Source organism: Armigeres subalbatus, chromosome 2 (assembly GCF_024139115.2).
Source record: "Armigeres subalbatus isolate Guangzhou_Male chromosome 2, GZ_Asu_2, whole genome shotgun sequence".
Lineage (NCBI taxonomy): Eukaryota > Metazoa > Arthropoda > Insecta > Diptera > Culicidae > Armigeres > Armigeres subalbatus.
Window position 1 is genome coordinate 253,095,043 of NC_085140.1, and position 15,283 is coordinate 253,110,325.

The window sequence follows — 15,283 nt, forward strand, 5'->3', positions numbered from 1 at the left end:
GCCAATTTGTATCGCCATCTTGTGGTTTCCCAAATGAGCACTGAGTCAACAGAGAATGGAACCTTAGGCCCGATGCCCACGTAGCGTCTTTTCAACGCTGCGTGCACACGGCGTTAAAAGGACGCATGTGTGCATCGGGAAAAAGCGGTAACGCAGCGTGGCCGCACCGATGCACACCTGCGTTTTTTCAACGCCACGTTCACGCAGCGTTGAAAAAACGCTACGTGGGCATCGGCCCTTAGAATCCCAGTTTTTCAAATTTGGCAACAGCGATTTGGTGGTTGATTTTGTCAAAAGCCGATCAGAAGTCAGTATTGAATCGACTTGTTGTCCTTTCCATGTTAGTATTTGTAGACCGCTTTGGAACAAAACGTGTTCATCCTCTGAAATATAGGTAGTTTTGGAAATTGTGGGATGGAAACCTCAGAACAACTATTTAGTTCGAGCAATTGAGACGTGGCGCATAGCGCTGCTGTGCCACGATAGTTTTTTTACCTCTTGCTTATTATTTTTTTGAAGACAGGGAAAATGTATGATTTTTTTTCCAATATTCCGGGAAAATCCCTGAACGTAATGATAAATTAAATAAGATTGACAAAGGCTACGACAAACTTGTAGAGCATTTTTTGAGAATAGTTGAAGAAATATCATCCGGACCTGAGCTGGTAGATTATTTTAGCAGCAAGTATCATTTTTCCTCGTATTATGCTGTGACTAAAGAATGTTGGCCGACTGGAGAATCGTGGGGTACACTGGCATTAGTAGTAATACAGATTAATACTATATCTGTCTAATTTTTTACTGTTGAATTTTAAAAAAAAATGGGAAGCTCTATTTTTAAAACAATTTAAAAAAACGCAACAAATCTAAACAATTACGGTACAAATAGATTTGTCATTGTTTTGTCGCAATGATCTGAGGGTTGTAAAATGTCTAATATGTACGTGAAAATAAAATTAACATCTATAAGGATAACAATAATACAAATTTTCTAATGAATGGAAAATCATGTTAAGATTAATTTATAATTGATAGCATTTTGATTTTCAGTTGAAAATCGAATGCACATAGACCAGCGAAATTACGGTTACAATCAGAAATTAAAAACAAATAAGCATCGATCAAGCATATGGAAGCAAAAAAGTCAATATTTGAATCACTCTAGTGCGGAACATGGAGTAAAGACGTCATCCATCGCCGTTGAATTCTGTTCTACAAACCATTCAATGGAAATTGTACGGCTATCAACAGACTCGTTGCCGTGATTTCTCCAATCATTGTAAAACATAACTGATACAACCGTTCTTATGGTATCCCTTATAGCAGTGCATTCTCGAATCAACAACCGAAGGCTCTCTTGTTAGCTACACTCTCTTTTTCATGCCAACCGACCTATGGCCCAACCAAGCCAACCACGTGCACGACGCTTTGATTTGTTTGTTGTTTATCAAAAAAAAAATCACTCTCGATTTCTTCGGCTAGATAAGTTTCCCTGTAACGAAGCGTGGTACGATCAGTGTCTGTTCTGACCGCAACGCGCGCGAGTGCGAATCCTGCAACTATCGCGAGTTGCATTACCGATTTTGCCTCCCACCACTCAAGTCCTACCGAGCTTTCGTTCTCCATAGATAGCTGCCAACACGGCTAATGATAGATAGTTTACTTTCAATTTCCGAACCACTGAAGCTTGATTGATCTCGCGTGACCCAACGGGCAAGCAACCAGGCAGGCAGGTCATGTGCGTGCGGCTGCGGTGTGCCTCCGAACGAATCGCTAAACGTCGTCGTCGGCGGTGACGAAGAACTTGCGGAATATCCGTGGCGAAGCGAACCTTATGATTGACTGTGACTCGAGTTCATACATCAGTCGCGCTGTCAGTAAGTTTTGACGAAAAGTATAAGCAGGAGCAACAGAGTGCATTTTCGTGTCGTACGCTAGTTTTTGGATGGAAACATTGGCCATGATAAAGTTCTGCACCGCAAAGGAAGATCCAAAGTTTTCCCTTTCAATTTTCATTATCAGCCGTGCCCGTTTATAACCCATAGGGGATTTCTATCGTGTACGAGACCGTTGAAAGTCACGTGTTTGATCAATATCTGGAGGACGGTTTTATTTAGAGTTCAGTGTAAAATCAGTGTTTCGCATGAAGCATTCCTCGACCAAGTGACGATATTGTTTTGAAAGCTCTGTTGTGTCTCCATAGCTTCGCGTAGAATGTGTGCTACCGCACGGTATCAAAATAAGGATTTTCATAGAACTTGCATTTGATAACTTTACGTTCTCATAAAATTAGCTCTAAACTAACATCAGTTTCAAAGCTTACAATACACAATGAAAAATGCTCAAGTTATTAACATTTTTACCATCGAACCATACATTTATTAAGTAAACGAATCATCATTGAAAATTGGCAAACATAAAGTTATGGGTCATAAGAGTGATGATTTGTGTGGTGAATGATAAACATGATTTTTTTTTAAATTTGTTTATATGCATTTGTTTTGTTTTTTGTGGGCATTGCTTGGGAAATTCGGCCTTTATGATCGGAATTACATTTTGAACTCTGAATCCACCATGATTTCTTGCAATTCTTTCGCAATCTGTTTTTTTTAAATAAATTCTGACTGAAAATTTTGTGAACAGTATAAAATAAAACTATACGAAGAAAACTCTAACTACTGGTGTTTTGATGGTTTACATTTACTCGACATTGTTATTCAAATAATTAAAAGAAATATGTTACTAATCAATGGTCGTAGCTTTCTTAATAATAATTTGTCGAATTTGTTTTAATCATGCCCTCGTGTTTTTTCATAAGAAGGTCACTTCAAGGAGAGTTTTCTGCGATTGAAAAGCTACATGCATGTTCGATAAAAATCCTGATTTCGACACCGTGTGCCGTCAGCTTTTATGATGTTCCTGCTAATTAATTAACAACCCTCGCTCCATCGCATTTCCGCCAGTCAATAGGCTCGGGCCCCGTGGAAAACAGCGAAAGACACTTTCCCGTGTGCAATAAGTGCAGTGCGATAAGCAGGTTCTCAGTGATCGATCATTTTATCGGTGACGGTTGAAGAGTCGCGCGTGTGTGCCAAATCCTAAACAGTGATTGGAAGTGCTCTCGAGTCTAACGAGAACTGAAGCGTGAAAACACCGCCCAACATGATTCCCATGTTTAGCAAATCCGAATTCAGAGAAGGTAGTGCCTCCTAAATGGTTGATTGTGCGATTGGATGCGTGTATTATGAACGGAGAAGGTATTGGTGGTGGTTTTGCTTTTGGGTGTTGTCGCTTAGAGTTCGAGTACTCATTGGCATTAAATTAGCATAGATGTAGATAATATTAAATAGTACACGTGCTTGGAACGTTTTTGTATTGATGACGGTAGATATTTGCATGTTCATCGTTTGAGTTATTATTAGCCACGTTTCAGCTTGCAATCAGATGTGCTGCAGGAATTGATTTGTTGTTTCGAGTTATGATGATTGTTGTATATATTGTGTAGATTAGTAGCAGATAGCTGATCAGGTGGTTACCCTATCGAAGCAACTTGAAGCAATATCGGTGTGATATATTCTTTAAATTATTTGAGAATAACAAATTATTCTAACATAGTATACAGATACCCGTTTCATCACTTTTAATTTCATCGTTTTATTTGCATCTGGGCAGAATCGCGTATTTCGGCTTCGACTGTAGGGCGATCCTGAATGTCTTGTACTATAGATACTCATTGCATCCCCGAGCAGAGCTATGTTGTGAAATAGCCGATTATGATTACTTAATTTGATATCTTTTTGGTGACTTCAACGGTCAAAATAACAAAACGTATAGCAGAAAAATCTTACTGTGACATCAAATCGAAAACCTGCTGTCGATGAGAGCAAATCGAAAACTAATTTTGATATTGGTTTCCGATAATAAAATAAGTACACACACAAAAAAAAGGTGCATGAATTCGTGAACTAACCAGTTCACGGTGTATTTTTTCGGGAACAACAGTCACGTTTTCTGGAACGTTCTGTAATACGTGACTGGTGTTCCCGAAACCATGAATTAAATCACGGTGTATTTTTGCTGGTTCACAAATTCGGGAACGCTTTTTTTTGCGTGCACAGTTTGATGTCACATTATACAATTTCGAAATCTACAGCAAAATGAGATCAAAATATGCAATCAATCATGATGATTTATATTTGAAAACAAATTATGATTTCAATTTGAATCTGCATAATGATAAAACACTATTATTATTCTATTTTTTTTATTTGAATAAAATTTAAATGGGAATAGCAAATTACCTTTTGACTATACTCCTAAAAGTTACAAATATTACTGACATTCCAGCTACAGAAAAATCATTTGTTTTTATTAGTGTCAATTAAAATGAAAGTTTATTTGCAAAAGTTAGGGAGATTTATTTATAATTCAGCTCATTTATTTTAGACTGCTTTATTTAAGACTGCAAGTGCGCGTTGGTCCTTCGAGGATTGTGGGTTTTGTTCCCGTTATACGTAAGTAATTTGTTGATAGTCAGTTTGGCACGACAGAGAAGTCTTTTCCGACATAAAAAGGTGAGCGATGTCCAAAGTGAGTACGATTTCCTGCCACGATGTGTCTAAGAATTTCTCTGCTGGCATCGTTTCCGTCGGTCACTAGAGTGCCTAAGTACACGAAAGCATCAACTACCTCGGCTTCGTTACTTCTTCAGACTCTTCAAGATAGTACTTTGTCATTGACGTGTTGATAACTACTTCGATCCGCTTAGCTTCCCTCTATAGTCTGATTTTGGCTTCCTCCATCTTCTCAAAGTTGCGAGCTACATATCAATGTTGTCAGTAAATCCAAGTAGCTGAACAGATTTCGTGAAAATCGTACCACTTGAATAGACTATTATCTTGCCGTAACTCTCCGCGTGTTTCATAGAGACTCGAGAAGGCCTATAAAACTTGAACTACGCATATCACATCACGCACATACTGGTCTAACACGCGGGGGGTTCATTATTGTGTTAAATGTTTGTAAGTGTTCAAAAAACTCCCACGCAACGTATCCTTCTTTTACACATTTCCTGCATATACCGGATTTGCTCGGGCCTTTGAAGTTTCGCGCCTGATATCTAAACGCCATGCATTTAAAGTATCGTTCCGTCTGTTTGGGGACTCGAGGAGTAAGTCTCAACGGACGGACACACCGGTAATCCGACTTTCAACTTGCACGCCTCCACCATTTTGTTGGAAAGGTCTGCCGGTAATCGTATCGCTGCTACTTTTGCATCGTCGTAGGCTCTCCTCAACCAAATCGTCATCTCTACTTCTCCCAGCTTGCATTCGAACAGCAAGTCTTTTAGCTTCTTTGGGATCGTTACAACGTTTAATCGCTTGATACGACTATCGTCGAGGAGAACGTCGTTTTCCTTTTACACATTATTCTTCTGCTTCTTTCTCTTCTCTCGCTGGTTTTCCACGGCCTGCCAATCACCGCACTTGACGCCTTCCTGCAGCACGCTGGCACAATTTTGCACGTTCCGCTGCTTCAGCGAGCCCCTGCTTCGCTTTCCGTGCAAGTATTTCGGAATTTTTATGAGACAAATCGAATCAACTGTTTTCTCGTGTTAGATAAACAGAACTTCGACAATTGATGGGAGCCCATATGTTTGATAATTTCGCGCTGAACATTCCGATGGGTTAGATTACTCATACCATTGCATTCATACCAAGTATAAAATGCTGAAGAAAACACGAATAGAAAGTAAAACGTTTTGTTAAGAAAATTATTTTGAGCTTTTTAGTGGAATGTCTTCACTTGTCATAAGACGAGTTTGTACAATCTCATTGAATTCCACCACTTAATTGTATCTTGACAGATACGTATTTCGACCTCAACAGTAAGGCCGTCTTCAATGTCTCGTACTAAGTCGAGTCAAGTACGAGACAATTCAAGTGGTGGAATTCAATGGGATTGTACAAACTCGTCTTATGACAAGTGAAGTAAAACGTTACAAACATTATTTTGTGCTCGGAGCTAACCGAATGTTCACGCAGAATCATACCAAAACAAAACATTAAAAGTAAATAAACGGGTCACCGCGAAACGTCCCATAAAATACCTTCTACATGATGTATGAATCATCCTTTTCAAAAATTATAGGTCTATATACAATATTTTATTGTTACTATTCACATGCATTTGGCATTTTCATATCCTTATAAGTCTAATTACATACATATTATTGAGATTTAAACAAAACACTGCTTGTAAAACATCTAGAGATACAATGCACATTGAAAAAAAATATCCATAACGCGAATAAATTCAATAGGGACACGGCAGGTATTTCCGCCCATCGTCATAGGGGCTAAAAACCATCGAAACCAACATCCATTCGCTAGAGCTCCACTATAGCAGAAGGTATCTCCTGAGCTTAAGATTTGATACGAATAAGTTTGTCAAAAAAGTGTCTCCTTTATTAGTTTTCGAGACTATGACGAAAAGACGAAAATACCTGCCTTACCCCTATCTCGGTTCGGTAAGGGCGGATTGCGCTGAAATTTCGATACAAATCGTTGAACTTTCTGGGGAATCGTGCAAAGGTGGTTAAGTTCACTGCTCGAAGCTGCAATACCGAAGAGCAGCGAAAGGTTCTCGAAGAACGGAGCACTCATATGTTGTTTGAGGTCAAGATTCAGGATGCTGTCGATGCCTGGGGCCTTCATGTTTTTCGATGATTTGATATAGACCGGCAGTTTTCCAGCTGTGATCTCTAACTCCTCCGAGAAGTCATTGGGAATAAGATGGATGTTGTTTGCATGCTCGTTGACGGCAGCTTCGCGTGGACTGCCGATGTTCTGTTCAAGATTGTGGGAGCTGACAAAGTGGCCTTCGGTAACCTTCTCTGCAGGAGTTATCAAGCGATCCTTATGTAGAGCCATTGCTGTCTAATGGGATCAAAGGTGGAATGGGCCTAAGCTTCGATTTTAGAATTTTGGTTAGCTTCCAAAACGGCATAGCACATCCTGGAAGAGCGCGGATCCTGATGGAAAAATCACTATTTCTGAGGTCCACCATTCTGGCCTGGACAATTATGGTCTTGCGGTTGCACCGGGTCTTGCGCCCAGTATGTTGGTACTACCTGCGAGTGACATTTCGTAGACGGATCAAATCTTTGGTGAGTGTATCAATGGTTAGGATGTTGCTTACCAGTCGGGGCTTTGGGGCTTTGCTGGGCGCGGGCTAGGGAGAGCGCCTGCTGAATGGCGTGCAGCTGCTCGTCGACGTCTTCGGATGACACCGGATGCCGCTGGTGGTCAATGTTCCCGTCCACGCACCGTGGAAACCGACCCCAGTCGACTTGGTGATACCAATGCGCCGAGTTAGCTCGCGCCAATTCACCGAAGGTCCAACTTCAGCCACCATCGGATAGTGGTTCGTGCTAAGCTCCTGGAAGACGTGATCGTTCATGTTAGTGATGAAGATGTCGAGCGTTGCATGGGCCCCGGACCGTGTCAACAGAGTAGGGCTGTTAGGGCTCAGGATGGTGTAGTGGCCTTCTAGCACCAGAAGACTCCGTTCCGGTTTGAGACAATGTTTTCCCACTATTGGCGCTTTGCGTTCAGGTGTCCGGCGATGATGAACTGGTCCTGCCACCTTCGTGCCGTCGCCTATTTTGACTTGTGTTGCGTTGCGTTGTAAAGGAGTATTTAGTAAATTGCATACTGCTAGCTGTAGTAAATATTCTTTAACGTTTAACGGCGATGTTGCTCCGCAAGGCGCTTGCCACTCCTCCCCCTCTGGAGCTTGTTCGATCGAACCTCATCTGCATAAAACCCGGCAGTGTGGCGCTTACCTCGGACTTCAGGTGGGCTTTGGGACAGTTCGTCGAATGACATTTCGTCGAATGACATTTAGTCGAAGGACATTTAGTCGAAAGGACATTTGGTCGAAGGAATATTTAGTCGAAGGAACATTTAGTCGAAGGGACATTCAGTCGAATGGAAATTTAGTCAAATGGACATTTAGTCGAATGGACATTCTATTTTTCGGGACATGGTCAAAAACCAATGATATAAATACTTCATCGCAGTCGGCTTTGGAGCATTTCGTTGATTGACATTTGGTTGAATGGAAATGGTTTTCTTATTCTTTTCATTGATACTCTTTCTTTCACTCAATATTTATACAATAATTAGTTCAGTATAAAATGGTCTTTCAACCATAATTCGTCAGTTATTGGCCGTAAATTTAATTTCGACCAAATGATCATATCCCATGTCCCATGTTTGCTGGAATTTTCGATGTACATGGGACAGTTATGCGTGTGACGATAGAAATGTATATTCGCCGTCATGACTAATGGCGAAACATCATTCGACTACATTTCTTTTGACCAGGTGGTATAGATTCAATGTAGTCGGTTAGAGGGGTTCGCGTAAGTCAATATCCAGTCAGGAATAACCTCGGAATATTCACCGTTTTCGTATTATTTATTCTTTTTCTGAACCCCTCATTCTTTGGACAATATTGGAACAATAATTATATGACTTTTAGGAACACCGCAATAAATCATTTATTTTTTAATTGATATTGGCTTAAGTTCTTTTCTTTCAAATATCCATTCGACGGAACGTCATTAGACTAAATGTACCAAGGTTATTAATTCGAAAATCCACTTTCGATCAAACGTCATATCACCAAATGTACGAAGGTTCTTCTTTCTAACATCTGATTTCGACTAAATGTCAATTCGACCAAATGTCCTTTCGACGTAATGTCCTTTCGACCAAATGTCATTCGACGAAATGTCTTTCGACGAAATGGTATAGATTCCTTCAGGTGGGTTTCGGTGATGAAAGCCGTATCAATCTCCTTCTCTTTAAGGAAATCGCTGAGCTCTACGATTTTTCTCTTGAGCGAGAAAGCGTTCCAGTATACCAGACCCAACCTAGGAGCCATTTTCAATTATGAAAAGATCCAGAGTGTAGATCTGGTTGAACCGGGATTTTCAGCTTCGAGCCGCAAGTTGGATGAAGGTCGGAGCCAGCTGCTCCGGGTTGTAGAGCAGAGCGGAATCCTCGGGGGTAGAAACTCTCTTGCGGATTTCGCAGAACTCCGCGCATTTCGAGCAGGCATTCGTGGTGGCTCGGTGCTTTTCCCCAGTTGGTACACAACCTCCTTCGATAAACGATTTCGCGTTTTATTCGCGACCGGATTGGCCGCCGCGGTCTCTCCCATTACGGGTCCGAGAGAAAATAACGCCAACGCGATGAAGCGAAAACAACATGAACACACACGGAAACAAATGCATACCCTCAGGCATGAATAAAAAATGATGAAATCATGAATCAGGTCAGTTCATGAAATCATGATTATAATTCATGATTTCAGGAACATTATTCATGGTACTAGGCAATCCTCATCAGTCGACAGTATGCATAACCGTTTATACTTCGAACACTCCATTCTCAAGAAGTAAGAACGGCTGAGAGGTAGCACGCCGGACTCTCGCTCAGTGTACTCGAGTTCAAATCCCCTGTTGAACTTTTTTTTATTCTGTCGATCTTAACAACCAAATTGTAACGCATTGGTTGCGTTACGCGAAAATAAATCATGAAATCATGATTTATATTCATGGTGTATTTTCATAGCATAAAAACACGACGGATTCATGGAATCATGAATTATTTTCTCATTTCTGGGAACGGATTTTTACCCGTGGCAGCGAACGCGCAAGAAAAAACACTTCGAAAATTGCTAGAGTAAAAAACACGTCAGTACGTGCTGCTGTCACAAACTGGAATGCTCCCTGAAGTTCAGAATATTGATTATGCGTGTAAAATTATTTCCGCTTCATCGGTCAATGTAAAGATGGCTCCAACAAGTAGTTTATAATGGTATTATTCATCAAAATGGCAAAGCTTCGGCTCCAGCTTCTGAGTGGCTATGCTACATAGCATAGCATGAACATCCGCACAAATCGTAGATGGAGTTTCAGCGATAAACTTATCTATTATTATCATAGATTTCGCCAGAAACTACAATAATGTAGACCCGTTTTCTCTGCACACCTGGCCACGTCCTTACGAATGTTTTTATATTGTAATAGTCCCGTCATCTACTTAAAAAAGTCTCGGAACCAAAACAGCTTTAGATAAAAAAGCAGGAGATAAAAAAAATTGGCGGGTAATTATATGTATGGTGCTGTCCATTAACCACGTAGACTTTTGAGAGGGGGAGGGTTTCGAAAAAAGTCAACGATAGTCTACGAAAGGGGACGGGGGTATAACAAAAGTCTATGTAGTCTTTTTTATGTATTTTTTTTTAAATTTATTTTTAAAACGATTTATAAAGCAGCTTCGTGCGAATTTCACTTGTTGGAACATATATAGTTATTAGCTTACAAAAATTTGTGTGTCATTAAAAGAATAATCACAAGGGTTTCTAAGATCCTAAAGGAATAGACTACTGATTGTTCTTTAGGACTGACTTTGAGCAGTTTGTAATCCCGAAAGCGCTCAAGATGTCTAAAGCAAGGATCTTTACGATTGTATTGTAATTTGGGTTCTACCATTTAGTAGTTCGTCAATATTACCTTATTCTAGAGGCTTTCAAAAATGTGTAGTATGGTGGACTTCTTATCCAAAGATTTTTCTACAACTCTACCTTACAAATCATTGTTTGAATTTCACTTAAAACGGAGGTAATGTGTCAGTTGCAGTAACTTAAATACTAAATAGCATAGCATAGCATAGCATAGCATATGTGATTGTACAAATCGTGGGTGGCTATACAATGCTCAATTCAAGCTCCATCCGGAATAAGGGCGAATGTCGCAAGAGAGGACTCTCCCCGTCGACCCCCCCCTCCCCCAAACAAAAGTGACAAGAAGCAGATCTCTCTGCGGTTTATCACCTCAGAACGAAAGAAAACAATGCGAACTTGCATTCTGAGGTGATAAACCGCAAAGAAATTCCCTGCCTGTCACCTCCATTCAAAATGAGGGGAAGTCGACGAAGAGAACCCTCTCCCGCGACACCTGCCCCCCCACCAGACAGAGCTTGAATTGAGCAATCTACTGTATATTGTCGCAAATTGGTACTTGGGATTAAAACCATTTCTTATACAGAAGCAGTTGTATACCTGACTACGTCCTTATAATCATGGAAGGAAGAGAAGGAATGTTAGTTCAACATCTACTTGTGAAGATACATGGAGCCCATTGTACCTTCATAGATCTCTCGGGAAGGAAAATTTGTGTTAGTGGGAAAGGTGAATAATAGGGAGCTCTATTCGACGATATAGAGCGTTTGTCAACATTATTTCCGGCCGCGCAATGCAAAACACAAAATTTCGGCAAATTGCGCGATCGTTCTGCCGTCCGAAACAAGAGCCAACACGCACTGAACTCTTGCAGTAACTTAAATACTAAATGATAACAAAATATCAATCATTCAGTTTTAGTTACTGCAACTGGCACTTTATGTCCGTCATAAGTAGAATTCAATTAACGAATTATTAGGCAGAGTTGTAGAAAAACCTTCGCACTAGAATTTACTATACTAAACATTTTGGAATTCAGCATCTGGAATGATTTATTGACAATCTACTAAATGATCGATCCCAGATTATTAAATGATCAGAAATATCCTTGGTAATATCACCAAATGTGATTAATTAAAATTTTTGAAAGTTTTGCTAGATGAAGTGTGTTTAAATGAATTATTGGGAACCCAAGGAATAAGGTTTTCTACAAACCTCTAAAGATTCATTGGAATCTGAACAACCACAAACATCACAAAGCCCGCTTGAAATCTAATCCGTAAGGAATTCTGAGCCCTTAAAAGATTCTTTGGCAATCATTCGATTTCTTAGAAGTTCGCTTTGAATCGCTAGATCCATAACCAATAATAGGCAATAATTTATTCAAGCCATAGTCGAATGTTTGATAATAATCGATAATTCAAATATGTGTTTCATGCTTTTTAGTTATCCTTCAATCTTGGAAAAGGAATATTTTTCCAGAGAATCGTAGAAAATTTCTTAAATTATCTGAGCATTCTGCCAGCAAAGACCTTTACAAGTTCGATTAATTCTAGAATTGATTATGTTGCTGCCGGAAGCATAAATATCTCATATTGATATGGATTTCATATCAACATGGAACAGTAACTGTTACGCTTTTGGCGGCAGTATAGGTAGAATGTTCATCGATTTCGGTAACACGCTCGGTGATCTAGTGGCTACCGCTTCTGCCTATAAGCAGGAGGTCGTGGGTTCGATCTACCGAAACTATTCCTTCTGCTATACCTTCTACACTAACAGCCCCAAAACCTTCCGTGGCACATATGAGAGATCGTAGAGTTCTCTGTAACAGATGCAGCTTTCTGTGGTCACGGGTCGAAGTGATAGTTCTCTCATACCATAGTCTAGGCTTGTAACACCCACAAATTTTAGCGAATCGCCTAAATGCTAATACCATAACTATATTGCCCCCTAATTCTTCCTACCCACGACTCAAAACGTGGATGCGCGTCTGCCATCATCTGTTTATAATTGCAGAAAATATCAGTAAAACACATGGTGGTGCTATTTTTATTTCACTTAGTGTAGTGAGTAGATGGGGATCGAAAAGTGCATCTTCAAAGCAAATGGTTCTTCTAAGAGCCCCTGCTAGACTTACTAAAGAGTTCTCGCTTAACTTTTCAGAAGGACCTAAGTAACATTTTTTTCATGAATTAATTTGAGTACTGCAATCAAAAGCTTTCGTGTTGTTCAGTTGATTGCGCTATTCAAATTAATTCATGGAAAAAATGTTACTTAGGTCCTTTTGAAAAAGTTAAGCGAGAGTTTAATTCGAAAGTTTTCTTGGCTGCCAAATCCACACGCAAAAAAAAGCGTTCATGAATTCGTGAACTAACGAGTTCACGGTGTATTTTTTCGTGAACAACAGCCACGGATTCGGGAACACAGTCACGTTTTCTGGAACGTTCTGGAAAACGTGATTGGTGTTGCTGAATCCATGATTTAAATCACGGTGTATTTTTGTTGGTTCACGAATTCGGGAACGCTTTTTTTTGCGTGCAATATTCTGAGCTAATAAGCAAAAGAAGCTAATAAAATAAGCTAATAAAGCAAAGATTCAAAAAGCATGTGTGTCTTGGTTTTAAGGTCACTCCTCGCGGAATCCAAGTTTCCACTCCACTCGATACGAAAGCAACGCAGAACTGTCATTTTTTTTATTTCACGCATGCTGCGACGCAGCAAAACTGAAATAGGGTTAAGGCAGGCATTTTCGTCTTTTCGTCATAGTCTCGTAAACCAATAAAAGAGACACTTTTTTGCCAAACTCAACCGTACCAAATCGTAAGCTCAGCAAATGAACGTTGCTTTCCTTGGTTTTAGTCCCTACAACGATGGACGGAAATACCTGCCGTATCGCTAATAAAAATAAAAGTTGTGCGTTGCTTCCGTATCGAGTGGTGTGCCCTTGAAAACGTAAGTACTTTGAAATTTAGATTCCGTGAGAAGTGTCCTTAAATTGCTCGTTTTTCACCATACTATTTTTATACTTCCAAATATGATGCACTAGTTGATCCGGCAAACGCTGTCCTGCATAGTAGGCAAAAATGTGCGTTGTGAACTACCCATGCAAAATTTCCATACGAATCTTTATTTTAGTTTTTCACGATTTTATCAACTTTACTAATGTTTTTCGACTGAGGAAATATCCTATAAACCCGTCGGAAACTACAACGAATGTAACTGTTGAAGGAATGCATAAAATCTATCCAGCCGTTTTTGAGTTATGCGTATACGAACATAGACCATTTTATTTTTATTATATAGAAAGATAAACATAGCAATCCATAGACCCAAATTTAAAATGTTATCATCACATGTTCCAGGACTTTCATGGAGTATGGGCTATAAGGCCTCCACGTGAAATTTAATATCTATCGGTGTTTTTGATGCGGTACATGCTTACATAGCTGTCGATATGTAAATATTCTTTGTGATTCATGAATAAAATTAGACATGCCTTCAACTTGTGTTCCATTCCAGGTCATCCAATAGTTATTAATACTAAATAGTTCTTAATTAGGTATACGAGTAGCGAGAAATTTATTAACTCCTGTTAGAAAAGATTCTTGCTTTTATTGATCATCTCGACCAAATTTGATTTATTTTGAGTGCGTCTTTCATTCCAGACCATCCAAGAATTCCGAGATTTGGAGTATGATATGCCTCAGACACCTACTTAAGGCCAATACCTATGCCTTAAGGCCAATAAACGTAACGAAAACAAAATCTGTCCCCATGTGGACAGCTTAGTTTGTCCTTTTGAGGAGAATTCGGAATATCGCATGTCCGATATTTGTGCTCGTCGTAGATGTTTGCTTATTGCCGTATTTGTTGCAGTTTTTTTTTGTTTTTGTTGATAGCCGATTACAGTGCTTATATCTTTTTCAATGCATGTTGTGCACCACGAGAAACTTGTTGATCAGCATTTCATTGGCAGTGAATTGTTTAAAATTCGGTTCTCGAATAATTATTATGAACTAGATGGATATCTCTTGTTTTGTCATGACAGCCACAGTATTGTGAAGAAATGTGAAATATTTTGGCCAGTGCCGCATCATAAATTAGTTGTATGTAGTACGATCGGGTTAGATTATTCAAAAGATTTTTGATGTTAAAGATTGTTAAGTTTTCATTGTACGTCCCGTACATTTTAACACCAACGATACTATATATATAATTTTCTTTTCAGGTGTGAAGCAACTCGTCGGTGTAGCGGACATCACCGAGAACCGCAACATATGGCGCATGCTGGTGGCCGAGTTCCTCGGCACCTTCTTCCTGGTGTCCATCGGTATCGGTAGCACGATGGGCTGGGGTGACGGCTACGCACCTTCCATGACGCAAATCGCGTTCACCTTTGGCTTGGTGGTCGCAACGTTGGCACAGGTGAGTGTGTTGTAGACTTTATGACCTAGCGATAACATTTTAGGTAAACGACAACATGACCACCGTCCGCTTAAGACTAACCTACTGACCGATCAAATGAACGGCTCGCTCGGGTAATCTTGAAAAGCAGAGCGTTTATTCATTCGAGATAATGATTCGTACGATGCGCTGCTTGCTGTGTCAGGGGTAGCCACGGATCTGCAGGCCTCACAAACAGTGATGACGGGATGAGATGACTAATGTGGGAGCACGCGTGGTGGCTGAACGAATTTACGACTGAAACGGGGTCCAAGTTGATCAACCCCAGCGCCTGCGGCGA

The 15,283-nt window shown here is 40.0% G+C and overlaps 1 protein-coding gene across 6 annotated transcripts in view; it reads left to right on the forward strand.

The window, feature by feature from the left end:
- The window catches only part of LOC134212084 (aquaporin AQPAe.a), a 241,859-nt gene that overhangs the window by 128,477 nt on the left and 98,099 nt on the right, over positions 1-15,283 (forward strand). For 3 of the 6 annotated variants that reach the window (XM_062689601.1, XM_062689599.1, XM_062689600.1), the window contains exon 3: positions 14,768-14,964. In XM_062689601.1, the coding sequence (XP_062545585.1) occupies positions 14,768-14,964 (197 nt within the window). Of the gene's footprint in view, positions 1-1,523; positions 1,878-2,963; positions 3,200-14,767; positions 14,965-15,283 lie in introns of those variants that run through there. The other 3 variants (XM_062689602.1, XM_062689597.1, XM_062689598.1) reach the window with 2 other exon arrangements.